Source organism: Corapipo altera, unplaced genomic scaffold, assembly GCF_003945725.1.
Source record: "Corapipo altera isolate COAL_440 unplaced genomic scaffold, ASM394572v1 53, whole genome shotgun sequence".
In the NCBI taxonomy this organism is placed as follows: domain Eukaryota; kingdom Metazoa; phylum Chordata; class Aves; order Passeriformes; family Pipridae; genus Corapipo; species Corapipo altera.
Window position 1 is genome coordinate 8,867,469 of NW_020884900.1, and position 27,161 is coordinate 8,894,629.

Below are 27,161 nucleotides of genomic sequence, written 5' to 3' on the forward strand. Positions count from 1 at the left end.
ATAGCAAAAATCATCCAGGAATGCTGCAGAAAATGCTTCTGAAGAAGAAGGTGGGCTTCCAGCTGAGGGTCCAACCAGCTGCATGGGCAGTGGGATTGGGTCCAAAGTTCAACATATCCCAGATTTGTATGACAGTTGAAAATTACAAAACTTGGGATTTTCTTGCTCAAAAATAAAAGGTTATTAACATTGCAACATCATATTCTGTGGCATTTCCTTTTGTGAGGTGGACTCAAGTGAAAACTGAAGACACACAGGAATGGCAAGGGAGGTGTTGACAGGCATCAGGCTTTCATCTTTGTGTCTCTGGGCCACCATAAGAGCACTCAATAGCTACTGTCATCTGATGGATCAGTGCTGCCTGGAAACTATGTGAAGCACATCTGGCTTTTGGTTCCCAGAGGACAAGCATTTGCAGCACAAAGCCAGCTCGGGCATGGCAGTTTGTATTCCTAGTACCAAACTTCAGAATGCAGAGGCATGAATACTCCCCACCATATGAGCTGGCTACTCAAAACTAGCACAGCAACAAGGGAAAACATTCCTTGACGTTTCCAGTGTTGTCTGCAAGGTTGATTTCTGCCTTCAGAAGAGACAAGTCAGCACCTTTTATAACACTCTTCGGCAATATCTACATCTACTCTGTGGGACAGACTATATGAGTCAGAGCACAAAGCAGAACATTTGGCACTGAGGACCTGACCCTCACAGCAAGGGTATCTCAGGGGGTTTTGCTTTGGACTAACCCTGTGGGCTGGACATCCCTGAGCAGCAGCAGAGCAGTGCTGGAGCACTTCTTTGCTTTAGTTCCCTGTGTGAAGAAACCTGTTCATGAGCTCTGGGGCTGCTCTGCAAAGTCAACAAAACCACAGCAAGCAGGAAGAGCCAAATTAAAAGTATGTTTCAGACCCAAATCAGAACAGGTATGTTTCCATTACCAATAAAATCTAACGAAGTGATTTAAACTTACAAAACAAGTGGCTGTAGAGATGCCCCCAGCCTCAAGCACAAGAACTACATTGTCTTATGCTTCCCTATATAGACAGCAGGAACGAGGCCAGCCAGCCATTTTCGGCTGTAGAGCACAGGGCAGAGCTGAGGATGCTCTCGCTGGGGGTACGAGAGCACCGGCACAATAAACGCATTTCACAGGATACCGCGTTTTTAAAATACCAGTGGGTACAACTGGAAACCCGCAGCTTACTCGGATAAACACAGAGAACGTAACTTCTCAGGCCGCGATGTCGCGCGCGCGGGTTTCCTCCCCAAGGCGCATATCCCGCATCCCATCCCGGGCCCTCCGCCCGCAGCACCGCGCGCCGCCGCCAGGTGGCGCCGTCGGCCCGGCGCGGGCGGCGCCCTCGGTCGGACCCGCACCGGGATCACACCCGGGATCCTCACCCGGGATCCTCACTCGGGATCCTCACCCGGGATCCTCACCCGGGATCCACACCCGCACCCACACCGGCTCGGGAGGGTCCCGGCGGAGTCCCGGCGGGGTCGTGCCGAGCGGCGGGCGCTGCCCTCCCGGCCCTGGGCCTCAGCCCCGCGCCGGCCGTTCTGTTCCGAATGCAGGTCGAGCCCCGAGGGGCGCGGAGCAGCCGGTGCGGGGGCTGCGCTCGGGAGCGCGCCCGCCCCGTCTCGCCCCGCGCCGGCCGGCGGGCTGGGGCACAGCCCGTCCGCGGGGACGGACACGGCTGCCCCACCACGGAGGGGGGCCAAGCCCAGACACCCCCCATTGCTCACAGCGGGGCTGAACCGCAGCTGCCCCGCAAGGAGCGCCCGTGGCAAAGCCCCGTGTCGGGGCAGAGGGCAGCCCCGGTCCCGGTACCGCCCGGCCGGGTCACAGCCGCTGGCACCGCCCGGCCACCAGCCCCCTCCAAAACTCTGCCCCCGCCGCCTGCCAGCTGCCGCGCTCCGGCTGGTGCCTGCAGGTCTAGAGAGGGTAGGGGAGTACTGGTTATAATTAACAGAATTAAAAATAGGCCTTCAATAAACTGAACACCCGGAGAGGCTAGAAATTTGTTGTGCAAGTGGCACGTTAGGAGGAAACTGGACTAGCATTACTCAAACAAAGGTAATCCAAGACACCGCAGCGCGGGAGCTTCGGCTACCAGGCAAGTACCTTTACGCTTGTTTACAAACCAACCCCCAGTGAACTCAGTACCTGCACCGAGCAGCGTGAACACAACCACTGCCAGTTCCACCAGCAGCGAGACCACGGCAAAGGCAGGCCAGAACAGCGTCTCTGCCCTTGTACTCAGGAACTCTAATATTTGTGAAATTTTTAGTTTGCTCTCCAGCAGGATCACAGGCTGAGGATCTGTCGCTAAAAACGATGCTTAAATTCAATGGGTTGTTTTTTAAAATACCAATCTAGCTTGTATTCAAATTGCTTACAGATCTATCTTTAAGATAATAGCCACGAAACACTGTATCTGGGTTTACTTCTTCTCAGCTGATGTTCACAAGTTGATCCTGGGAAGGGGGAGTCTGTCCACATTGTCTCCAGACACTGGAGAAAATGTGAAACAGACTATGAATAAAATGCTGTGCAGTTCAAAACCAAAACCTGGGAGAAACAAAATGAAAAAGTAAGAAGTTTGAGAGGGGAGTGAGATTTTTTTTAATACCAACTATTTATAGTTTGGGGCATTTATGGATTATTTATAACTAGAATAGAATTTTCAGACAGAAATGGGATTTTTAATATCAGCAGTCTTCCTCAGAATATTTTTATTGAGGAAATATGTTTGTATGGCTATGGAAGCCATTCTGATGCTTGGAGTAAAAGAGCACAGAAAGAGAAGACTGGGTTAAATTAATTCCTTCTAAATACCTACCAGCAGACTTGCTGTCTGTATGGGGAGCTGGAGACAAAATTGTACCAGGGTAAAAAGGATACTGTGTCTATTTATAGTGCTGCCTTCAACACCATAGGAATTCAAAGGAAAACTCCAACTCAGCACATAGTCTTCTCATCATCTTCTTCTGTCAAGATTAAATGGGGCCTGAGATCATTTCCCCAATAAATCCCTGCCAGGAAGTATCTGTTCCTTCGTGCAACAAGGAACTACCATGGTACAAATCACTCCAGAGGTCAAGTCCTCACCCAGCCAAATGTCACCACTTTCCTTTTGGTAGTTAAAGAAAGGAGAGAAAGAGAGCCTTACAAGCCTCAGCACTTAAGCAGGAAAAAACAAAGATGTTTCACCTGCCGTGCATCCCTGCTCCCTGTACTGTCCCCTGGTCTTCTTACACTAGATGCTCCAGGGCACTTGGAAACAAAAGGGTAACATAGCTCCAGCACAATTCCAGTGCCAGGCAGCAGTGGTGGGAATAGGAACAGGGCACATGGTCATGGTCATTCATGGTGTCACTTGAGGCCCATTTTACCTTGTGTGCCCCTCTTGCCACTGCAGGACCATCCATCTCTGGAAAGGAATGGGCTCCAGTAGTCATGTGGGACACCTATTTATCAGTAGAAATTATCTCTGGTGTTGAGAGTAGAAATGAGAGCAGCTTTGGAAAAGGTATTAGCAAAATCCTGACTGCCACTCTAAAAATAAGGCAGGCTCCTGGAGTTCCTTAGCGCCACTCTTCTTTTAGCATCATGGTGCCTCAGATCTTTCCTTCTCATCTTCCACCTTCCGGTTTCTCTTTAATAAGAGCTGCTTTTTCGTTCTTCACAAAGCACTACCTATTCTCTCAGTGTTCCTCTTTTGTAATTCTGTTACCAAGCTGTCTGCTAGGTGGGGAGCAGAAGGTGCAGGACTTGGTGCTGCCTTTGAGTTACGGGTAATTATTATGTGCATCTGTTATTGTGGTTGCTGCCTCAACAGGTGGAAAACATGCTGTTCTCTGATAGATTTGCAGCACCCCATGCTCCTGCCTTGTCTTTTCTCTAAAGCCAGTCATGTGGTGTTCCTAAAATAATAAACACAGCCTCACTGCTGCCACAAAAACCCCTGGTAAATATATTTTTATGGGAATGAAGTATTAAAGGATTTGAACACTTATTCACTGAAAGCAAAATATGAGCAGTAAGGTTGGGTAAAGATTCAAAGGCTGGTTTGCTTCCTTTCCCTGGGGCACATCAAGCCTGTACTGTTTGCACTTTAGAGATGGATAGTGAGGAATTACTTAACCCAAAATGATGGAAACAATTCAGACTATAATAATATTGCATGAGAGTTTCTCACATTACATCTATTCCCCATGCTGCTGGCTATACTCTGCCTTCAGATTCATGTGCACAACTCTCACTGGATTCTGGAGGAACTGTATTTGAAGCCAAAATGCATTTCATCGTCTTTCTGAAGTCTCTCTACAGTTTAGTGGCTTGATTCTGAGCTCAAGGACCAGGAACAAAGCTTGTCTAAACATTTCCCAGTGTCTGTCTCTGTGAGATTCCCATCTGTTGGGGTTTATTTTGAATTTCATCTTCCTACTTTCCTAAAAACACAAAGCACAAACACACGTTTCCTCTGCCCTGGAGTGCAGGAGTCACCAAATTTCCCAGCAGGTTCTCTCACAACATATGATGGATCCAAGTTTGTCTAAAAATGCTACAAGCCCTTTGTGGAGTAGAAAGGGAGGAGACTAGAAACGTGGGCCAAATTTCTGAGTGTTATGAACATCTCCCATCCCCCAAAGGGACTCCATATCCTGTTTCCTCTCTCCAAAAAATTTCACCTGGCTTTGGGTTTCATTAAGAGAAATATATATTGCTCAAGTCCAGGCTCTAAGTCTTCAGTTCATGCTTCCTGCTGACACTGCAGAGACTACAAGAACCATGAAAGCTGAGTCTGACTTTGGGGCTTCAAATTTGCTACAATAGCAGAGCAAATTAAATGGAGGGCATGTTAAGTGGATTGGGAGATTGTTGTTGACTAACAAATCTTCATTAAATTCCTGCACCAAGCTGTGCTGCATCTCTGATTAAACTGATCACTGTTTCTCCTTCTGCGTTTCAACTATTTCTCTACCAGGTTTAAAAGAAATTCAAGCTTGCTTGAGGTCTAATTACAAATAAAACACAATATTAATCCATCTTGCCCCATACATGCACCCAGTTTGGAGGTGTTGGTGTATCTTTCAAATAGACCAAGTTCCACTCTGTTCACCACCAGTTATTTACAGCCCTAGTTTTTGCTAGCTCTTTTATTTACTGCCAGTGACTCACAGAGACTTTGTTTACTGTTTTATGACGATTTTCTGGATCACTGGTTTGCATTACTGTTACTGGTTTGCATCTCCAGAGGTTTCAGCTCAAGAGTCACCCACGTGAACCCCAAGAGTTCATAGAACTCACACCCCCCCAGAGCAAAGCCTGTGCCCAGCATAACATCAGCTTTCACAGGATTACAGCAAAGTCCTTTTCTGATGACTGAAGGGAGGCTACCACAACTGGGGCCTCTGAGAGCCTTCCCTGTAGACAACTACAGAAATACAGCTCCATAGATGTAACTCAGGTGCCAAGCTACTCTGCTGTATGGGCCTTAAAAACACTCTGCCTGGTTTAGGCCAGAGAGATTTAAGGAAAAAGTGCAAAATAAACAAGAGGAATTAAACACAGTTCTGTGAATTACATACCTTTAGCATCTGTAGGGTACATGCAGAGCAGGATCCTCTACCACGGGCTGTCTTTGCTGGAAGGGAAGAAACAATTACTAGGTATTTCTGTTCTAAGTATAAGGTAAGGAACAAAAAGTACATGCAGATAACAGCATGAACAGGGAAGCTAGCCTTCAGTGTTATTCTTTGACAGGTACCATTTATGGTGGCCAAAGTACTTGTTGGCCATGGAGATTGGCCGTACCCCACACCACGTTGTCCTTAGAGTCAGATAACACTTAAAAAATTCAGATAGCCCTCAGATAGCCTTTTTCTGTATAAAAAAGAAGGCATCGATTATTTGGGTTTATGCAGTAGCGCTTCAGCACACAAACTGTTACTGGTTCCTAGCACCTGGGCACTGCAACCTCCCCTTCACAAAGCTGCCTGTTTTGTCCCAGGCAAGACTGAAGAGTGCAACAACTGCAGCTGCTTTCTAATGGGACCTGAATTTTTTTCTGTTTGTGGTTAACTGGTTCCTATGCTCTAGAAGAAAATGAGTTCTGTTTTTGTTCCAGGTGATCTATGACATTTGGGGGTATGTATTTTTAACTGCTAATTAGTTTTAGAAAAATAGTAAGAGTTAACCTGAAGGACAGATGATCAGAAATACCTGTAACCCCAAGAGCTAACACAACTGCTGGGAAATTCTAGACCTCAAATCAGCTGTGCTACGGAAGATGATGAGTTCCTATTTTTTTCCCTTCCATAAACTTAGTAGTGAGATTTTACAATGAGAAGAAAGCAATTTGCTTAGCTGACTTGGGATTTCATCTCCTTCCGTTGAATCCCTTAGACTATACACACATCAGCAAGCAAGTCTCAGCTGTGTTCAGGCTCAGTCTGACCTCTGTACTAACTTGATTTATTGTTTTTAGTTCTCAGATAGTATATTACGTTATAACTCAAAGGATCTGATTAGAACTAGCCAGTATTTTAATGATTTATGAGGGGCATCTGGGACTGCATGGGTAGCATACACATTGTATCAGTGCTATAGGAGGAATCTGTACTGATCATATCAGCAGGCTCCAAGACAAAAGCATGTCAAATTCCAATAAGACTTAGTTCACAAACCTGATCTGACAGGTGGTCAAGCTTGCACTGGGACTGACTGTAGTTCTCGTGGTGGGAATAAAACAAAACAGCTGGATTGCTTCTAGCCATCCCATTATGAGAGGATTTCCATTCCTTTCTCTTGTTCTATTTCTGTCTTGCAGTGCTTAAGGAGGTGTTTATCCTTCCCAGTTCTGTAGCCAGAAACCTGGGCCACAGGAGGTTGCAATCAGCTCTGTGGTTTATCTTTCTGCCAGAAGATACTGGTGCGAAATACAGGCTACTGGAACTAGCCTTCCAGACCTCTCCAAGTGCTGCCATGGCTATCACATTGCTAGGAAGAATCAGATCAGAGAGGCTGGGGTTTTAAGCTGGTTTTAGGCCATAATGTCACTGCATTTAATAAGAGATCATACTATATTTTTTTTATATGTTTCTAAAAAAGGACTTTGCAGGCATGGAAAGAAAGGTATCAGGAGCACAGCAGAGTGATAAAGGGTTTCTGCATCCTTGGCTTGATTTTATGTGTTCTGAATTTTCTTCTGAGCACTGAAGCCAACATCTGCCAAAGCATTCCTAGAAAACCTCGTCCCCTAGCATGGAAGTCCAAACTTGATTGTGACTCACCTCATATTGTAAGCTGCCTTTTGCTCATAAGAGGCAAGGGAAAGATTTTTGACCCACATTAAGCCCAAGGGTGACTTCTTACCCAGGTTCAGCTATCACTACCATTGTTTGGCAGCACTCTGTCCCTGGGCTGCCTCCCAGCTCAGACTTGTGGAGAGATATAGAAAAATCATCCAGCTTAACTTTACCATCTCCACCTGTGCAGTAAGAACAGCACTGTTCCTCACAAGCTCGCTGTGATAACAACCATGAAAGGCATCCCAGTGCTCAAGAAACACCAGGGAACCTTGGCCACCTACCTCCTGCTGTTTCCCATCTTCCTTCCTTCTTGCATGTTATTCAACCCTCCTGCTATGCCAGTGTAGGGCTAAGTGTCTGCAGTCCCTTGTAAGCTGGGTAGCATAGAGCTATGTCTGTGGTGCTGGTAGAGACCACAGGACAAGAACAAAGAGCAGTGAAACTTTCAATGGCCCGAAACAGAACAGAATAAAAAAAGGCAATATATTGTTTTTGAGATAGAAAAACATACCAGAGCTAGTCACAGGGGAGAAGTGCTTTGCATTGTGCCGTCCTTTTGGTTAGATCCTTGGGGCAGAAACCATTCATTTGTAATGGGATTCTTTGAATTCTGAAGCCTGATGTTTTCAGTTCTGGGCTGGAGGACAGTGCTATATTAGTTATTGTTAACAGCAGCCTCATTCACCTTCAGATGTGGGCTGCTAAACTCTGTTGGGCCACAGGACACCAACCTAAGGGACTGGATTCCAACTGAGGGTCTGAGCAAGGCACAGCACAGGAAATCCTTGGCCTCTGAACATTGCCAAAGCAAGAAACAAACATGACTTCAGATCATTTAGGAGTGACTTGGGAAAATTAGATGAGTCTAGATTAAGGGTATGCAATATGGAGTTAACCTGAAGAGTAAAACTATGGCTGAGAGACTGGAAGCAACATCCAAGGGACACTTTGTCCTTCTTTCATTAACCTTGATGCAGCATACCCAGCAACTGGTTTTCTCATGTTCTGTTCAATTAGAAGTGAGATGTCACCCCTTATAAAGCAGACTGTATATACAGGAGTGTAGTAGTAGGGGTGCTTGGCAGTCATAGTTTCACCCCAAACAGCCATGAAGAGGGAGCAAAGAGCGTGCCATGGAGTGTACAGGCTCTGTCTCTCACACGGCGACAGTGCTGAAGCTGAAACGCGTCACCACAAAGGTGAGCCTCCAGTCACCAGATCTGCTTTAGAGAAACAGACTCAGCACATTTCAGGCCATCTGTGAATAAATTCAAGGTTGTACCTCTCCGCAGAGTCATGCTGTACTAACATCATTGAGTAATGAGAGCAACACACGTTCTCTGCAACTGCGGGCTGCAAATACAGGTAAAGCATTGCTACAAGTAATGAAAAAGCAACTAGGATTCATGTTGTTCAGAGAGGGTGAGGGCTTTGGAGTGGTTGTACCAAAAAACCAGTGTCAGCCAGACAACCCAGCTGGTTCTGACTGGCAGCTCCAAGAGGAAATAAAAGTGGCACATGTTGCTCCTGATTTAGAGCAACCTGCATCAGCTTGCCAGCCTGTCTTTTAGAAATGTTTTATCCTTCAGTTTTTTCAGTAAGCTTCTGAGGGTGCGTCTAAAAGGAAAAACAGAGTTTGCCTATTCAGAGGATACAGGCCTTCACCTCTAACAAGTTATTGCTGGAGACAAGAGACATACAGTGATATAACAATCCTTGTGACCAGGAGAAGAGCCAATGTTAACACAGAAGAACTAAATTTTAGGCAGGCTTGTCTTCAAGGGCAACCATAGGGATAGCCACAGTGTTTCATGAATATGCATGTCTAAGAGCTGTTTAGTGCTACAGTGCTGTAGATTATGAATTTTGCTTTCTCAAGAAGGAGTGAAAAATGTCAGTACCGAATGGAGGAAGGAGTTAAAGACTGTCAGACTGATCATTGGTGAAGTCTGGTGGCTGAAGTCCATTGCAGTGGAAGACACAGCAACAAAGTTTGATCTAGAAGCGGTAGCCTGGCGGGGAGCTAGAGAGACTGCAAAACATGGGCATGCTGTTGCAGTCACAAATAGCATGGAGGTGTGGTAGATGCATTTCAGACCAGCTACTGTCTTTGGGTCATATGAAGTGTGTCTGATTGTCTACTAGATCAGGTTGGGTTAATGGGTATAAGGATGCACTTGGCAGCTAGAGCAAATGGGCTCCAGAGGGCCCAATTTTGCAGCTGAACTTCTGTGCTAACAGCTAAAAGCCCTGCACATTTGCTGGGACTAGGGCTGGAGGGGAACCAATTTTCCTTTGCTTGCTTGCCAAGAGCCAAGTTCAGGTCCTTGGAGCTCTACAGTGCTCTTGCTCCAGCTGATGACTTCATGAACACCTAGTGTGGGGAGGAACATGGCTCCCTGTACAGCCTTAAACGTTTGTGTTTCCCTGCATATGCTGGTGACATCATTGCCACCTGAGGGCCTGAACTCCAGTCTTGGCAGGTAAAAGCTTTTTTGGTCACCTTACATTGGAGTTCTTGCTCTCAATGCATATTTATGTAATGATTGTTAGATGGCTGTAGTTAAATGACTGTAAAGCACCACCTAAAATGCACCAGTAATAAATTCTTAATAGCTGATGCTATAACAAGCAGTCACCAGAAAAAAAATATATCGTAACATGCAGATTGTTAACAATGTCTGGGCCTGTTTAATGCTCAGCTTTAAATAGTTACAGTGCACACTGTTAAAATGGCATGTAAAATTTGTAACTAGTAAATAAAAAATCCAATTCAGCAACAAAATATACCCAAGCTTCAGTGGTGAAGAAGGCACAGAAAAGCTTGGGGTGGATGAACCTCTGCAATCCTTCTGGTGGTGCTACCTATCAGCCATGGTTTCTGTAAAGCATACTCCAGGTGCCTGCCTCTGTCTTGCACAGACTCTGTTCAAGCCTCTGGCCTGACTCATAAACATGGTTGGGATCCCACTTATATTACAAAAATGGAACTATGTCCAGAAAACCCTTGGGTTTGCATTTTGTGAGGAAGGGGTGGGTCAGGGAAAATTTATTTCACTACTCATATTGTTCACTTCTCTTATCCACTCAAAGCTGCAGTGTGGGCAATAACTCTACAAAGATGATTTCCCATGGCTAAAGAATAAAATAAATATACATTCAAGATCCAGAAAAATTAGCAAAATCAGCAGGTGATCAGCTTTTGCACACTTGGTACAACATTGCTGCACATCAAAGGATGGCTGCCTCTGTCTGGCCAGTCAGGAACTGCACACATGATTGGTAAATACAAATGTACTAACCAGATGATGACAAGAGAATATTTTATACTACAGCTACAGCAAAACCCTCTAAGGCCACCCTGCCTCGGGGCCTGCATGCTAGTGCACATCCTGAAACAGTCAAGACCATCAGGTCTGAGCCCTGCTACCTGGCCCACAGACTTGCTATGAAAAAATTAGACATTTTTGAGGCTTCTGAGGCCTGGCAACCCATAACATCAGTGGAAACTGTGGTAAACTCAGCATATTTGAGAACCAGGATGGATTGATTAATTTCTTCCTTACATTTGAATAGTGCTTTGCATCAAAAATGTTGCTGCTGTTTTCCCTGGATGCCACACAGAGGAAAACTTGACAGAGGGGAGGCATTATAATCTCTAAAGTCAGGAGAGAAAATTTGCACCAACACAATACTGAGGGGGGAAAAAAACCCAATCAGACGTTTTCCCCTTCCTTGTGCTGCTCAAAGCTGTCCAGTACAGAGATTTAGTTAGTCTGCTCCTCAACATAAGCTCTGCATGGTCTGTGGAGAGCAAGTCCACCTAATGGATTTTGCCAAGCCACACCATGTGGGTGACAGTTGAGGGTCTGGAAGCCTCTACTAAATTTGGAAGTGCTGTTCAGATTACATCCTCCAGCTGCTGGAAAGATTTTCTTACAAACAGTTGGCTACTCAAATACCTTGTGCCTCTGTAGAAGCTGCCTCTATCTCAGCATTCAAATGCAGCCAGCCCTACCTCAGTCCTCGCTGTATTTGATTCATACCATCCATGTCCCCTGGTGCTCCCAGCAATTGACAAATTGTGACTCCAGCGAGACTATCGGGTTAAACACTAAAGAAGAAAGAATGATGACAGTAATACTTGTCATTTGTGTGGCAATGTAGCAACAAAAAACCTCTCTCGAACATATGTTATCTTGGAGGAATCTTTCCAAGGGATAGGCTTTCTGAGAAATGTTTATGACTTTTGAATACACAATAGGAATGAACTTGACATGACCTACTCGGCCAAGCCCTGGGCTTCAGCCTGGTCTTTCGCCACCATAAATCAGTCTATTTGAAGTGTAGTGAGCCTGATATCTTCACTAGGATAATGAGGTTACAGTACATACCAGCTTGAGAAAACACAGGATGTAGAGCACTTTGTTCCCATGATTTAAAGATTCAGAAATAATTTTACTAATGTCAGAAGATAATGGCTATGTTCTACCCATAGAGAAAAGCCAACACAGGCCCTGGGATCATTAAAATATTTGGCACATGACTGAAATGAGAGCATTGACATCTATATTATATATTCTCATACTCAGATCCCTCCTTTATCTTGGCATTGGAAAACACAAGGAAAAGCAGAGGATGTAAAGGCTTTCTAGTAAATGTCCTAGACACAAGAGTTGTTTTTTTTCTCCTGACTTTCCAGATCATCATGCTGCAGGGTTTTGTCCTGTTTCATCTCAGCCTTCATACCATCCTCTCAGCTTGATCTCGTACCAACATAATGTCAAATTGTCAAATTACACTGACTTTTGATTTTGTTCTTATTTAATTAAATATTATGGACCTGGAGAAATTGGATAAAAAGTGGTCTACGTGTGCAAGGACTGAGACATCTGCCGTGGGATACCTGACTCTAAAGGTCCTCTCCTCAGCATGGCACTGGATAGCACTAATTATGTTACAGACAAAGCTGTAGTCACTGAATTAACTGAAAACCAACCAAAGCATGCACAGTATAATGCAGTCCACAGGGGCACTCACTGCTGGGAAGAGCCTAAAGAGTCAGGAAGGAGATATTACCTGGGACCTCTCACAGGAACACTTTGCTTTCTTCCTGGGATATATCAAGAACCATTGACCTGGCTGCTCTCATAGCCCAACTGCAGCAAAGCCACCAGTGCACACCAGTCCAGGAAGGTGGCTACAGGTGCAGGCATGGATGGTGGCACATACAGCCTGTGTCATGCTCTAGGTCACTCTAGATCATCAGAATGACCTTCTGCTCTGCAATAGGCCCCTTTCATTACAGTTCTCCTGCTAGTGATAATTAAGGAAATTCTATTACATAGTTCAGATACAGTTACAGTCGCAGTACAAACCAATTCAGAATTAATATAAATGTAATGGTCAGATTTCTTCTGTGTGATTGACTAATTACTGTAATACAACTCCAGTAGGGCAAAGATCAGGAATATTTCATATCATCATTATTCAGAAACGAGTATTTTAAAACTGTATTGCTCATTCATACAACACACATCACAGAAACAGATCCACTACAGAAAATCCATATAGAGGAATTGAGCTGAGAATCATTAAAAACATATTTTTAAAATGAACAACCACCACATTATTACATATAATCATTTTCCTTTCACACTAATTTGTTTTAATCTATTCATGTTCCTTATAAAACATTACACAAAATTTTAATCACAGCATTGCTTTCTTTAAATATGTGCATTTCAGTAATGACACTTGCATGTATAAATTTAGTGAGTTAAAGTGTTAGACTGATGCTAGAACTGAGCAGTCATTTATTCAGAAAAAAAAATTGCCTTGTTTTCCTGTCTGTGAATTTTCTATGGAAAGCTATTATTTTTTCAGTGTATTCATTATTCAATATATTAGTTGAATAGTCCTACAGAGAATTCTCTGCTTTTGAATCATTCACAGCCTGTTAGTTCCAGTTATTTCACATTTGAAATTTGAACTCCAGTTCTTCCTTTTTATTGGACATAGAGTTTACATGAACCGATGCTGTTCTCCAGTTGAAAAAATGTGACCAGAATGAAGATGAAATAAGTTTTGTACACAGCATCAGCACTTCACATCTGTGATTCAACAAGACTAGATTCCTTAGCTAAAATACTGTATCCATATGAGCACAAGCTGAAAGTCATCTTAGGATTTCTAAAGAAGCACAACCATCTTATAAAGACCGTTATTCCACAGCTTTCAATATCCATGTAGCACACAGTACCTCCTCTTTACTAGCCTGTGTAGTTTTGTTCCCTTCTAGAAAGACAACTTTAACAAAACAACAACAACAACAAACCAAAACAAACAAAAAACCCCAACCAAACAAAAAAAAAAGGAGCACTTTTCCTAAGGTGCACTATACATCAGAGTTATCCACCCAGCCTTTTAACAGCTGGAGTTATGGACCTAGAAAGCCCAGCTCCCAGAAGGGCTGTGCTAGTGAGTTGCTGGGTGTCCACCAACTTAGCAGCAACCTGAATGTCACATCACCAGGACTTCCAGGGAGTACCCTGCAATTCTCCACTCCCATGAGGCTTAGGAAAGCAAGGCTGACAGCAGCCTTCAGTCTTCTGAGGCTAGATAGTAGGAAAATCAAAGTATTTATACAGTGGAGAGAACAAGGAGAAGGGATAACAGGTAGTACCCAAAAGAGTTTAAGGCAGTTTAAAGTAACTTTACAGGGAGTGAGTAGTGCCCTAGAGTGGTCATTAGATACACTGCAAGGAATGAGGTACATCAAAAAAGGGTAACATTTGCTGCAGATATTATGAGGTGGAAAGGATTAGAGGAGGCTGTTATTCTTGAAAGTACTTATTGAACTGGCAGATCGCCCTGTGGTTAGGGCACAGGAAATGCAAGTCCCATTTCTGCTGCAGACCTCCTGTGTGGGATCAGAGAAGTCACGCTGGTGTCCAAAATCACCAGTAGGAGTCAGGCAGACTTGGCACAGGAGGCACTAGGGTGACCAGTGTCAAAGAAGTTATCAAAATCAGTGGGAAATGCCTGTTCCAGTACAGGAATTCCTCCATGCCTCCTCTTGCATAAAGCCATCCAAAATGGGCAAAAACATCTGCTTTTGTTTTCACAGTAAAAGCTGACACTGGAGGAGATATGCACATTTGGGAGGGGAGCACATTCCACAGTGGAGCTCTTTGTAATGCTCTTGGAACAATACAAGATCATCTTGGGAATATCACTTGGTGAAAACTTGCTGTATTCAAGAGGCCAAAGCTACCATGAAGGTAGCAGAAGGTGGTGTACTGAAATAACAGAGGGCCCCTCTTGGCAACCGGGTGACAAGGCAGATCACCTCACGTGCACGGCGGGAGAGTGGCTTCTAGGGTCCTTTCTGTGGCCTCACACTGACACTTCCCTCCTCCATATCCTATGGATATATCAGGGAATCAGTTACTCCCTTTTCCATTCAGCAAAGCAATGGGTGAATATGAAGGTGCAATGAGATCCCAAAGCATGCTAGTCTTCAGACCCTCTTGCTCCATCTTTGTGCATGCAAAGATAAATATTTAAGAAAAAAATATGCACCAAAATCTGAACTTAGGGCTAGAGAAAACAGGATGATGAGAAACTAGGAAAATCTTTCACCAGAGTTAGTGTTTGGAAAGAAATTGTCAATGTCAATACTTGTTAATGATAGAGATTTTCAGAAAAAGATGCAAGATTTCAGGTTTGCTGTCCTGGACTGTTCTACCCCAAACCGCCCCTCAATTTATGCAAAAGACATGCTGCAGACAGTGCCAGAGCAAGACTTTGACCCACTGACTGCAACTTCACCCATGTCCTAGATAGATGCTTCTGTTTTAAAGCTCATGAATTGACAGACCTCATGATATTTCTGTAATGCAGATACTTGACTAATTTTTAGAACATAGAAAAAAATATATTTCTAAAATTTTCTTAGAACAGAATCCTGGGAAAAATAGAATTTCTATTCCCCTCTTTAAAAATCCTCCCAACAGTTCAAATCTATAGCTAGCACAAGGAACCACTATTTCAAAGAAACATACCACATGGGAACAGAGTAATTCCAGAGATAAAGGGATGCCTAAAAAAGTGTTTCTCCTTGTAACTGAAGTACTTATTTCGAGATTAGAAAGGGGATAGCTCTTGGAGGGAGCAGAGAGGAGAGGAATGCAAATGAAACAACTTATTTAAAAAATAGGTTAATGCTCATATGAATGACAGCTGGAATCACTTTAACTCATGCAGATTTTTCTAAACATTTGTCATAAGGACAAGTATGGCTGGTAACAACCAGTGGAAAGAACCAAAATATTCCTTACAGAGTTTTTCCCATGAAGCTGACAATTAATAGCTAATCAGTGAATAAGATTTTGCATGACCAATTCTGTTCAGTTCAGCTCAGTTTGTTGAGCAACTTATAAAAGACAAATCAAATAAAGTATATATAAGGAAGCCCTAGTTATCTGATTAAAGGAAAACCTCAGCATAACAAATTAGTACCTTGTTGTCTACCCATTGAGTAGACACCTTTACACAGTACATATTCCATAGCATTACTGCTTTCCATCTGAAAGTGGAACTCTCGTGCTGGCCCATCAAGGGCTGGGTTTTTTCACTGTGCCAATAGTAGTGTCTAGAATTCCAGAGAGTAGTAGGAACTTCCCCACTTCCTATTAAAAGAAAAATCTTAAAAAATATAATAATGAAGTTTTAATCATCTGTTTGACAAGGTGAGAGAAAGAGAGGGAGTCCTCAGAAATGTCTCTGGCTGCTGGTGAATGTCTACTCCCCCTCTTTCAGGATGGCCTGGGACTCCTTGTGCAGCGGGGACTTACGGCGCCCCAAGATAAGAAGCACCTCAAGGTGGATGCCTGGCAGTCAGAGCAGTGCTGGGACACCGTCCCTGGAGGAGCTGCGGCGCCTGCTCTGCACACGCTCATCCCCCACAGGGCACGTGGATGAAGTCTGGCCAAACCTCTATGTGGGAGACCTGTAAGAGAGGGAAGGGTTGAAGGTGTTAATGCAGCTCTTAGCCCCTACCCTATTTCCCCCCACATCTTCTGCTCCTTATTTAAAAGAAAGAGAGCTAGGCACTAATCTGGGGACCCCTCACAACAAGTCTAAGTGCTGAACAAAGCTGAACTTGCATAGGATGCTGCAGCATAGAGAAAAGGCATCCTTACTAAAGTAACTAAAAAGAATACCCCACCACCACTCCTGGTTTCTCCTCCTGCATTAGTACAGGAGTCCCACACTGCAAAAGCCTGCTGGAGCCATGGCATGTCATGTCAGAGCTGGGTAAAACAGGACCAACCTCATTTTCTCCTCACATTGCCAGATGGCATCAGTCCCCTGAATTGATGGATGCTCAGCAGAGGTGACTTGGTGAGAAAGCAAACCAGAAAGCTCTTGGCTTGTGCAGAAATATCTCCACCACCACCTTTTATCAGTTGAGAAGAACCACCTAAACAGGTGTTTGGGAAACAAATGTGGAAAATCTAAAAGTCAGTTTCTTAACTGCTGTCTCAAAGCATTTTGATGGACGCTTTGGACCTGATTAATCTGTCAGAAAATAGGCACCACAGCTTCGTGCAGTTTTAACAAACTCAGTATCAGCAGCATATTCTACCCCACATTGCAATGCAGCAGTCAAATATAACTCACCATCTTTCTTCCAGGTATGTTGCTCGTGACAAAGCCCAGCTGAGCCGAATGGGCATCTCCCATGTGGTGAACGCCGCTGCCGGGCGATTCCGCATCAACACCGGACCCAACTTCTATAATGACTTGCCTGTGCACTACTATGGAGTAGAAGCAGAGGACAACCCAAACTTTGATCTCAGCATTCACTTCTACCCAGTTGCTCAGTACATCAGAGAAGCACTGAATTCCCCAAGAGGTAACTAGACCATCTGTGCATGTTGCACATCTTCTGCATGGCAGACAAGCAGGACAAGTTATCAAATATTGTTTGACATAAAACAACCACCTTCATATGTGAGTAAGAATGGAAATACCCAAACCCAGTAGAATCCTACCTGCCTTCTGAATTCCCCTGTGGGAGTTCCCCTGTTTCAGGGTGCACTGAACAGGCTTTCAAAGGGGTTCTCCCTGTGCCTAGTGTTACTCATCAGCAAAAGACAAAATAACAAGTATCCTTTATTACCTATAGGGACACACTGATCTGGGAGGAGGCACATTATTTGATCTTTTAGAATTAGTGGTGGGATTTAAAATAAAAGACGAAGGCAAATATCGTATTTGAGTAAGAAGATTCAACTATAATGCTACAACCTGTGCAAATCCTACAAACACAGAATAGGAAAGAACTTCCTAGAAAGCAATTCTGTATAACAGAACTTAAGCAATACCACCAGCCAGGTATAATGTCATGCTGTTGCTAGAAGAAATATAACCTTGAAATAGGAAGATAACACAAAAAAAATCCAAAATCCCTGGATTTGCTAAACACCGAGCAGGTATAATGCCAGAGTCCTGGGTCTAATGGGGGATCACTACTATTAAGGACAAACCTTCACAAAAGCAAGTCTCCACTGTGCCACAAAACTGTACAGATACTACTCAAAAATAAGTGATTAAGAGGACTGCTATACACTCAGCAAACTTTGCTTGCATCATGGTGAGCCTTAATATCAATAAGGGTCCTAAAGTGCTATCTACCCAACTTACTCATATGTAGCTAATAGATCTAATCCACTCCATACAAGCTAGAAAGAGGAGACACAGTGACTGCAAACAATGTACCTCCATGCTGGATAGCTCTGCAGTTACTCTTCTTTGGAGGGCTTGATCTACTCCATTAAAAAAATATTTGCCTTTGAGCAATTGAGGGCTGTGTTTGGATTTCAAAACCACAAACATATTTGGGGAACTTGGATCTGCACCCATTTCTATTACAGCATACGCTATTTGCAATTGAAGCTGTTATTGGCAATGCTCCAGAGAAAGGTAAGATCCAAAATCTATTGATCTGTGTGTAAGAGCAAACTTGTAAATCAGTTGACAAAAGACAGAAAACAACAGATGAATTGTGGTAGCCAAAAAAGCAAACTAAACTAGTGCTTTGCAAAATGCATGCCTGAATAATAAAATTATGAATGCAGAACAAGTTACAGCTCAAGGCATATTTATCCCTACTCCCATGCTTTTAATATTGCTTTACTGAACTCCATATGGAAGCAGGGTTCTGGGAATGGAGACAAGGTGAAATTTAATCATATACTGTCCAGCTGTTCCTGACATTCATCATTTTAAGGAAAGTGCAATAGTTTAGAAAATATATAAACAAGATGTTCTGGAAGCATAATTTCCCAAGGTACAGAAATTTAGCAGCTAAATACCCATGACCCGTTCACGGATGAGACAGGGAGGGGATTGTTACTCACATCATTCAGAAGAAGAAAAAAAAAGAAGCATTTATTATAAGCACTGATGTTGAAAAAAAAATATACCAGGTGACAAGAGGCCTGTTCATATTAAATTCAGGATGTAACAAGGTACTACTGCTTATCTGAGAAGTCATTTAAGACTGCTGCTTAACTATGACAAGCAAACTCAACTTCTTTTTTCTTTAATGAAAATATATTATCTTTTGTTACCTGGGAGGATAGGTCAAAGTTAAGACTGTATGAGGCACAAACATATTTAAAAATATGAATCAAATACTCCTTAGAATTAAGAACTGTTACTCCCATCATGCTTGAAAAAAATTCTGATGCTTTACATAGGAAGTCCAGAAAACAGCATGGACAGATTTATTCCATATTTCTACCTTAGCTGAACAGAACATGTCTTTGATGATGTAAGGAATTTATTTTTAAGGCAATTTCTTCAAAACCTGATGCCAGAGGGTGCGCAAAAGGAAGCACGGAAGTGTGCACTCACATGCTCCTAATTGGGAGCTATTCCTGTCACAGTGGTCAATGGTTGCATCACACCCTGACCAACTTCCTTCATCATCTCTGTTGTACAGATTAGGAAATACATGCACTACTATTATTGCAGCCATGCCATATAAGCATTATTTTATGATCCTTGCTTCCTTGACTGCCTTACCTTCAGCACAGCCTGGCTGTTTCTTTGCCCACGCAACAGAGCTGTTTGGGGAGGCTCAGACAAGGGTGAGCAGATGCATAATCTGTCCCCTTCCCTACAAGGAAAACCATGGAGTCAACAAAGTATTGGCCTTCTCTCTCATGCTCAAGATCAAAGGGCAACACCTTGAATATCAATATTGACCCTTTGCATGGCCACCTGTACAATTTGCATTTTTCTGGAGTGCAGCTAAACCTAAAGTAAATCAGCAGGGTTTGGTAAAGCCTAGCAGAAGAGGGACAGAAAGAGAACTTGATGAAAGCATGTCACAAAAATCATTAAACTAACACTGTGCTAAGAGAAAGATTCTCAGGTAGAGAGTTTCACCTTTTATTGACCTCTGAACATGTGTAAAACAGGCAGGTTAAAATTACCCATTAACTTCCTGAAATGGCAAACTCTCTCAAAGGCCCTTCTTCCACTTCAGTAGACCAAAAGAAAAGCTAGGCTCCCTCTCATGCCACTTTCTTGTTGGTGGGAGTTGTGAAAGCAGAAGAGAAACCCTTTGGAGAAAAGGGTCCTCTCTCTGCCGCAAGTGCATAATGTACACCAGTCTGACCTCCCACTTTCCAGTAGGTGACAGCTCTTACCTATTCTGGAGACAGGGAAGAAGGGACGTGCCGCCATTTAAAGCTCTCTGTAGGCTTCTTGGTATTTTCAGCTGTGACAAAACACATATTTGGATTAATCAAGAAAAAGACAGTGGATTCTGCACCTGGCTAAAACCTAACAGGAGATGAGAAAACCATGGTGGAGTGGGAAGAGCCCCTGGGGCTCATTAGCCCAGCTGAGCTCTTCTCCTGGTGAGCAGAATGCTTCTGCTGGATCCAATGGAGCAAGGGCAGCTGGGGAGTTCAGTACGAGTGACAGATCTAGAGTCTGGTCTAAAGCCAAATTGAATCCATCCTGCAAGAAAGCAAGGGCTAGTTCAGGACATTTAGCTCTGTTAATGATGATTAGCAAAAGGACAATAAGTTGTTATGTGTTTTAATGACTGATTCTGTTCAACAGCATTGAATTTCCCAACTTGAATTTGGCCAACAAAGTTGAATGTGCAAACTTTATCCCTAGTGCAAACCCTTTGATGTTAGTAGAGTTATAGCAGGCATGAGCTGGATCCATAATCCGCTGTTAAAAACCAAGTGTTATTGTTCTGCACAAATCCCAGCCAGATGACAGTTATTGTCTGCCTCCGCAAAAAGTAGCTTGAGATATGTGGTGCAAAATTTCAAATAAGGATTGCAAGATCTAATAATGCCAGAAGCTAAGTGCCCCCACTTCTCCTCAGTTAATCCCATTATTCCTAAGGGATCCTATTTCGTGCTCAGAGAGAAGGTTGCAACATGGTTGTAATGTGGGAGCAGTCCAACTTCTCCTTGCACTGTATGTTCAATCAAATGGGGGCGGGGAAGGCAGAACTGGAGGATGCCAGCATGGACTTCATGCTGCAGAAGATCTGCAGCCTGGCCTTCTTATAGCCACACGACAGGGGAATGCACCACAACTGCCTCTGTGAACGTTGCTTTCCCAGGCTGTGGTCCAGGAGCCACCCAGCAATCCGAGCCTCGGTGCTGGGACAGGACATCTCGGCTGCCTCCCGTGAGAGGCTGAAGGAAATTGCCCACCACAGTTGGCCCACGAGGTACAGACGTGTTTCAGGCACTGGTCAGATGCAGTATATCATGGAGGGGTTCAGTGTCACTTAACCCATTTGCAGTTACTGCTAAGAGACAAGGGTCTGAACCTGTCAACAGAACCAAATAGCAACAAAGCTTGTGCTTCCTTACTCAAGTTCAACATTCAATTTGTTTGCTACAAATAATCACATAGTAAATTCAAATCTGCTTTCATTAGAGCAATTTTACGTTAATTAAATCATTTCACATGACTGATTTATCTGCAACAAACAAGTCATTTTATTGTCAGTGTATCAGCATTTATCATAACCTCTGTGTATGGTGAAACAAAGGCTAACAATGTGGAACAGATATTGCACATGTGAAAGAGATAATACACCTGCATCCTCATGGGAACAAGTGTATTAGAGAGCCATGCAGATTAAGTCCAAGGTCAACACTTGAGGCTTGTCCAGGTTTTTGCTGAGACATCTTCTAAAGCTATTTACTGATACAGGAGGATGCTTCTGAAGTGCAGATAAGACAGAGAAGCAAGGAAGAAAATTCAGTGTGTTCTTACTGGACACTGCCTACTCTCAAGTTAGACACAAAACAGTAGAGAGCCAGCCTGTACAAGCAGAAGCCTGGAATTTGTTCTGCTTTCTGTGCCTCCAAAAAACCCACAACAGGCAATATTTAATGGCAGCAGCTATACTTGTGCTCAACTTGGTCTTCAGTTTGAGGCTGCAGACAAAAATTAAGTTCAGAACATCAAGTCTCCTGTCCCCCATCCAATTTATGGCCAAATTTAGACTGAATTTCAAAACATACAGTGATGCAAAATTAAATCTAACATAAGGCCATCTCTTTCTGGTTTTTTCTTGTTTGTTTTTCCCCCTCCTGATGCAGTTCAAACCATAAATTCTTTTTCTTTTAGTTGGAGAGTGCTGGTAGACAGAAGTTTTCAGGAGAAAAAAAAAAAAAAAAAAAAAGAAGTGGTTCTGATTCCAAGAAAAATTTTCAGAACATGTTGATCCTTGGCTTCTGTTATCTGGGGTGCACTTTATGGTGAATATCTGGATTTCCCCAGTCCCTGCCACTACATTGTAGTTATGCCTACTGCAAACTACTGAAACACAGATTTTCCAAAGATCTTTTGGACCAGCCCTAATTGGCTCTGAAAATTCCAGACCAGGATTATTTGGGTCCAAAGTGCCTCCTCTGGGGAAGATACTACAGCATACATACCCTACAAGGTTAGTGGGAAGGCTAATGATAGTGCAGCACAGTGAAAAAGAAGTCTGGTAGAAATTCAAATTAGTATTATCTTTTAGCAGGGGTGCAAAACATTTCTCCATATTATCATAAAAAGTAGAACTTCACTTCCAAGAATTCCCATGCAGTTAACGGAATTGACAGACAGATTAATTTAACTTGAATAATGGTATTGATATCCTAGTAAATTCTATCAAGCTGTACCTGAATGAGATCAACAAACAGAAATTCTGCAAAACTGGCATTACACTGGAAAACCCTCTTCCTTCCCCCAAAGGTTTTGATGCCCAGTCCAACTCTGCTGTCACCAGAGCTGTTTTCACCACTTTCTTGGAGACTATATTTGTCCCTTTATTTCTACTGAAGACATGTCTATCTTTAGGTCTGCGCTCAGATTTCTCATGCCAGTATAACGAGAGGTGGCTGTGTCACACACATTGTGGAATCCAACACTTCTCCCAACCTGCTGGCCAGAGCAGGTTTTTACAACACATGCTTGCACTCTCCGAGCATGTGGCTGTGCCATCATCATTAGTCAGAACTAAACCAGTTGCTAAATAAATACTCTGTCATAAACAAAATGGGATTTAAGATTAAAAGCTGTGCACAAAGTACCCAGTATTAACACCCGAGGAGATGGGGGCAATCAGTCTGATGTTTTTGTCTGGATCTAGACTCATCATCCAACAAGGATATTTTTGTCTCACTCCCTTGAGTGAGAATTTAAGATGCTATAAGCACAAACAAAACAAGGAACTGGCCCTGAAAAGCTGTCTGTTCTTTCTACTCCTGCTTACATTTTGCACAGAAGCAGCATCTGAGATAGTTTATTCCATCTTGGAAGCAAAAAAGTAGCATGGGATTTTTGTCACTGATTTTTCATCTTTTTCTGGATATAAACTGTATTGTCACTAAATGGCATTGTGTGCAGCTATACAATTAGTGAATGAGAGACCACAAATGTGACAGTCAATAAAAATTAAAATTTAAAAAAGGTAGAAAATATTTTGTTTCAAACTTGTTAAGATTTACAGTGAAGAAGTGTTCTGAAATTTTCATGTCAAAAAGACCACATTTTCTTCAGCTGCCTTAATGGGAGACGGAGTTGTCCATTAGGTGGTCAGAAGTTCAAATCTGATTCTAATTACTTGTTACTTTAATAATGGCTAATTGCTGAGCCACAGTCTCTGTGAAAAAACTAGATCTCATTGCAGCAAAGGACAAGAGAGTTTGAAAATGTTCAGGCATGGCTATAATTAAGTAGAACAAAGAAAAATTTTCCCCAAAAATTTCCCACTAATTATACCATTTTTGTGAAAGTGGAAGAATTTTACAATATTTACAAGATGCAAATTTTCAGGTTCCAGAATGAGCTCTTTGTTCACATCCAGGGGCAAAGGAATTCTTCCATCTGAGAGCAATCGTTTTGAAAAAAGTTTCCATTAAGTTCAAGTAAGACCATTTAAAAAAGTGTTCCTCTCCTTTCAGCATGGGTCAAAGTCATACATTAGAAAGCTGAGAAACAGTCACAATAAGGAATTGTGTTTCTCAGGCTGCTTCCATCTGTGATCACAGCAGGAAAACCAAAAGCAAAGTAGAGGAACGGAGGGAGTTATACTTCTGGATTCCTGGAAGGTGCTCTCTGAGGCTGGCTTACAGCAAGATGGGAAAGATTCCCAATATTACTCTTTGTGAACTCCTAATGAAGATGAACACCTCGCGTGGAAATCTCTGATAAACTAAAAACATTTCATAAATTGTCTTTCTATTGATCACTTAACAAAGAGGGGAAGATAAAAGCATTAGGGAAGGATAATGACTAGTACAGGGTAGGCTACAGAAACAAAAAAATATAAGTGAGCTGGTGCAAATGGCACATACAAACAGAAGCTGCTCTTAACAGTAATGCCCATTTTCCTCATACCCTTCCAACAAAGTCTGGGCAGCAGTCAGAACCCTCAGAAAGCATTACTGCCCTAAGCAAAACAAAAAAAAAGAGCTTGTAGAAAACCAGGACTGTTCTTCTAGCAGCAGTGAGCACTCCTGAGCATTGAACTTTGGAAATCCCAAGTTTCCAGGCCCTGTGGTAGCACATAACCTGCCAAGGCTGCTTCCCACAGCATGGCCTTCAAGCATGAACACTTGAAGCTTTGCCAGCGAGTACATCACTCCCAAAACCACACATGAGCAAGCAGGGACACAGTGGATGGCAGGCTGTATAGGAGGGATAAGGGTAGGCTGTCAGGCTGACAGCTAAACTCAAGCAAGCAAACACAGATCCTGGAACAGAATTATGAATTTTCTGTCCCCAGCCACTAAAAGCCCCATGTTCCCCCATCAGCACTGCATGAGGGCTGCTCTGCAGGGCTGTGCACACCTGCCTGCCCATCCCCAGGATCAGCTCCCATCTCTGCTCCAACACAATAATCCCCACCATTTGGCCTGCTGGCATAATTCCATCTCTCTCTCCTTTTTCCAGGCAAAGTACTGGTTCACTGTGCAATGGGAATCAGTCGATCTGCAACTCTTGTCCTCGCTTTCCTAATGATCTGTGAAGACATGTCCCTCGCCGACGCAATTCGGACTGTGCGCTCACACAGAGGGATCTGCCCCAACTCCGGCTTCCTCAAGCAGCTTCGGGAGTTGGACCTCCAGTTAGGAAGGGGGACAGGCAGAGGAGCAGAGGCCTGCTAGCACCAAGAAGGCATATCTCCTGGCACCAGACCGAGAGATGCTGCCCTCACCGAAAACTGCAAGGATGCTGTCAGGACTGCTCTGCAGATACACTGAGAAACTTTGGGAAAAGGCTGAGCATGAGCAAACTGTTAGGAGCTGTTAGGCATGTGTTTTTTGGATAAGCCCACTAATTGGAAAGAAAATGAAATAAAGAAGGATTCAAACTGGCAGTTTTGCTCACCTGGGCCTGTTTATTTAACTACCTGTTGGGCAGGGCATAGGGAGCAGTTGGGTTTTCATGCAGAATTAAAAGGCAGCACAGTCAACTTGAAAAAATACTTTTTATTTGCTTATAATTACATTTATATGGCAAGAGGGAAAATGGCTAAACTAGTAAATAGAAAAAGAAAGTGTGAGGCTTTTAAGCAAATCTTTTAACATTTCACATCCAGCTGGCTTAGGGTGAGACTTCAGACTTTGCAAGCTGACACACTCCTTTGGTCTGACATGGTGACACTAGTCAGGATCCAACTCAGACCTGGGGCTCCCCCTGTTACAAGCCATGGAGGCTATCGCTGGACCTTCACAAGTCCTTTTAGCTTCAAATCCATGGCAAATGCTCAGAACACAAAATCCTCGGGAGCCAGTACTGGAGGTCCCAACCAGAGGCTGCACCCTGGGGCACAGCTGCTGACAGCCTTTCTGCTGGTCAGAGGGAAGGAAGGTATCCCCTTGCACACACAGAGCAAGAGGCAAGCTCAGGGCACACTGCCCGCTGGTACACTGCAGGGCAGCAGCAGTTCCAGACAGAAATGTCCTCCTCTTAGCTTGCAACCCGACGCTCTAAATCACATTCCCCAAATTTCCCTGTTTTAATGGGAAGTCAGAACCTAGTGTCGTCATGTCAGAGCAAAAATGAGCAATGCTTCTAACAAATCCAAAGCAGCAGCTCTGCATTTCAATTACTCTTTTACGCCCAATTGGCCACATTTAATCTTGTGAAGAACTTGAAGCAGATATTTGCTTCAGTGCAATTACAGCCACATACAGAACATTGGCAAATGCAAACAATATAGAATTTCCACTTGACGGCAGATTAATTTGGTGTGATGTTTTCCCTCGAGAAGTCTTAAAGGCTTGCAGTTCTGAAAGTACCCTGTAGTTTGTATTTATAGCACTATGGATGTTGAATAGAAAGAGGGAAGCACATACTTCTTCTGAAGTTTCTTTTGCCTCCATACATTAAAAATATTAACTGAGCATAGCACACTTCCACTGCATTTCTCATAATGCAATATGGAAACATGATTTCCCTGCAGAGTCTATAGAGAAATTCAGGTGGTATTTCCACTTTCATAAACATATTAAGTAAAGCATAGCAATGCTACAGACTAATTTCTTCTCAGGGAACAGAGGCACAGGTCTTCTCTCCAGAAAGGGTCCCATCCTTTGAGACTGGAGTAAGCAGTCAGAAGGGAGGTCATAGCTAATGATGGAAAAAATCAGTGAGGTTATAGTTTTCACAGGCTTCTTATTGCCTGCCACAGCAAGGAGATTAGATTTCAGTGAGCATGGTGACTGAATCACTCCTGGCATTTGGGTCTCTTCCACCTTGGTCTGTCTAGGGATTCTTTTTTATTGCAGACCATGCTGAAGCTGTTTTGTGAGCAGTCTTTTCAGTTGCCTTACTAACCACTCCTTGCAAGCCTCTGTAACTCAGCCTATGCAAAGTCAAATGGCACTAGGTTAACACACAAGGTGTGTATGAAACACAAAAGTCCAAAATCTCTGTCCATTGAGCCTAGTAGGACAGGTTATAATTTCCAGCGAATTGCACATCTGGAAACATCTGTGGTTTCAGGGCAGAATTAAAAGTGAACATGTCAGTGACTGAGCCTAAAGTGACCCCAGCTGAGGCCCGTTGCCCATTGTGGGACTACTTCAGCTGGCCAGGGCAGGCCATAGATTTCCCTGCCATGCATGACTTGCAGCTGGGATCAATAAATCTGTCTGGAGCTGCAGCCTGCCAGGTAAGATAGGGCACTGGCAGAGCAGGGCTTCTGGCTGGTTGTCACCATTACAGGTTTATAGTAAAAGCTTCCTCTTCAACCTGGAAAAAAACCCAACTAAACAATAAAA

The 27,161-nt window shown here is 43.4% G+C and overlaps 1 protein-coding gene across 1 annotated transcript; it reads left to right on the plus strand.

Moving 5' to 3' along the window:
* The first annotated feature begins 1,922 nt into the window (after nucleotides 1–1,922).
* LOC113950179 (dual specificity protein phosphatase 13-like) lies at nucleotides 1,923–25,252 on the plus strand. The gene is made up of 4 exons (XM_027649665.1): nucleotides 1,923–2,117; nucleotides 16,141–16,332; nucleotides 17,019–17,239; nucleotides 24,826–25,252. Exons 2-4 carry the CDS (start codon nucleotides 16,142–16,144, stop codon nucleotides 25,038–25,040), a joined length of 627 nt encoding a protein of 208 aa, XP_027505466.1. The 5' UTR covers nucleotides 1,923–2,117; nucleotide 16,141; the 3' UTR covers nucleotides 25,041–25,252.
* The last annotated feature ends 1,909 nt before the right edge of the window (nucleotides 25,253–27,161 follow it).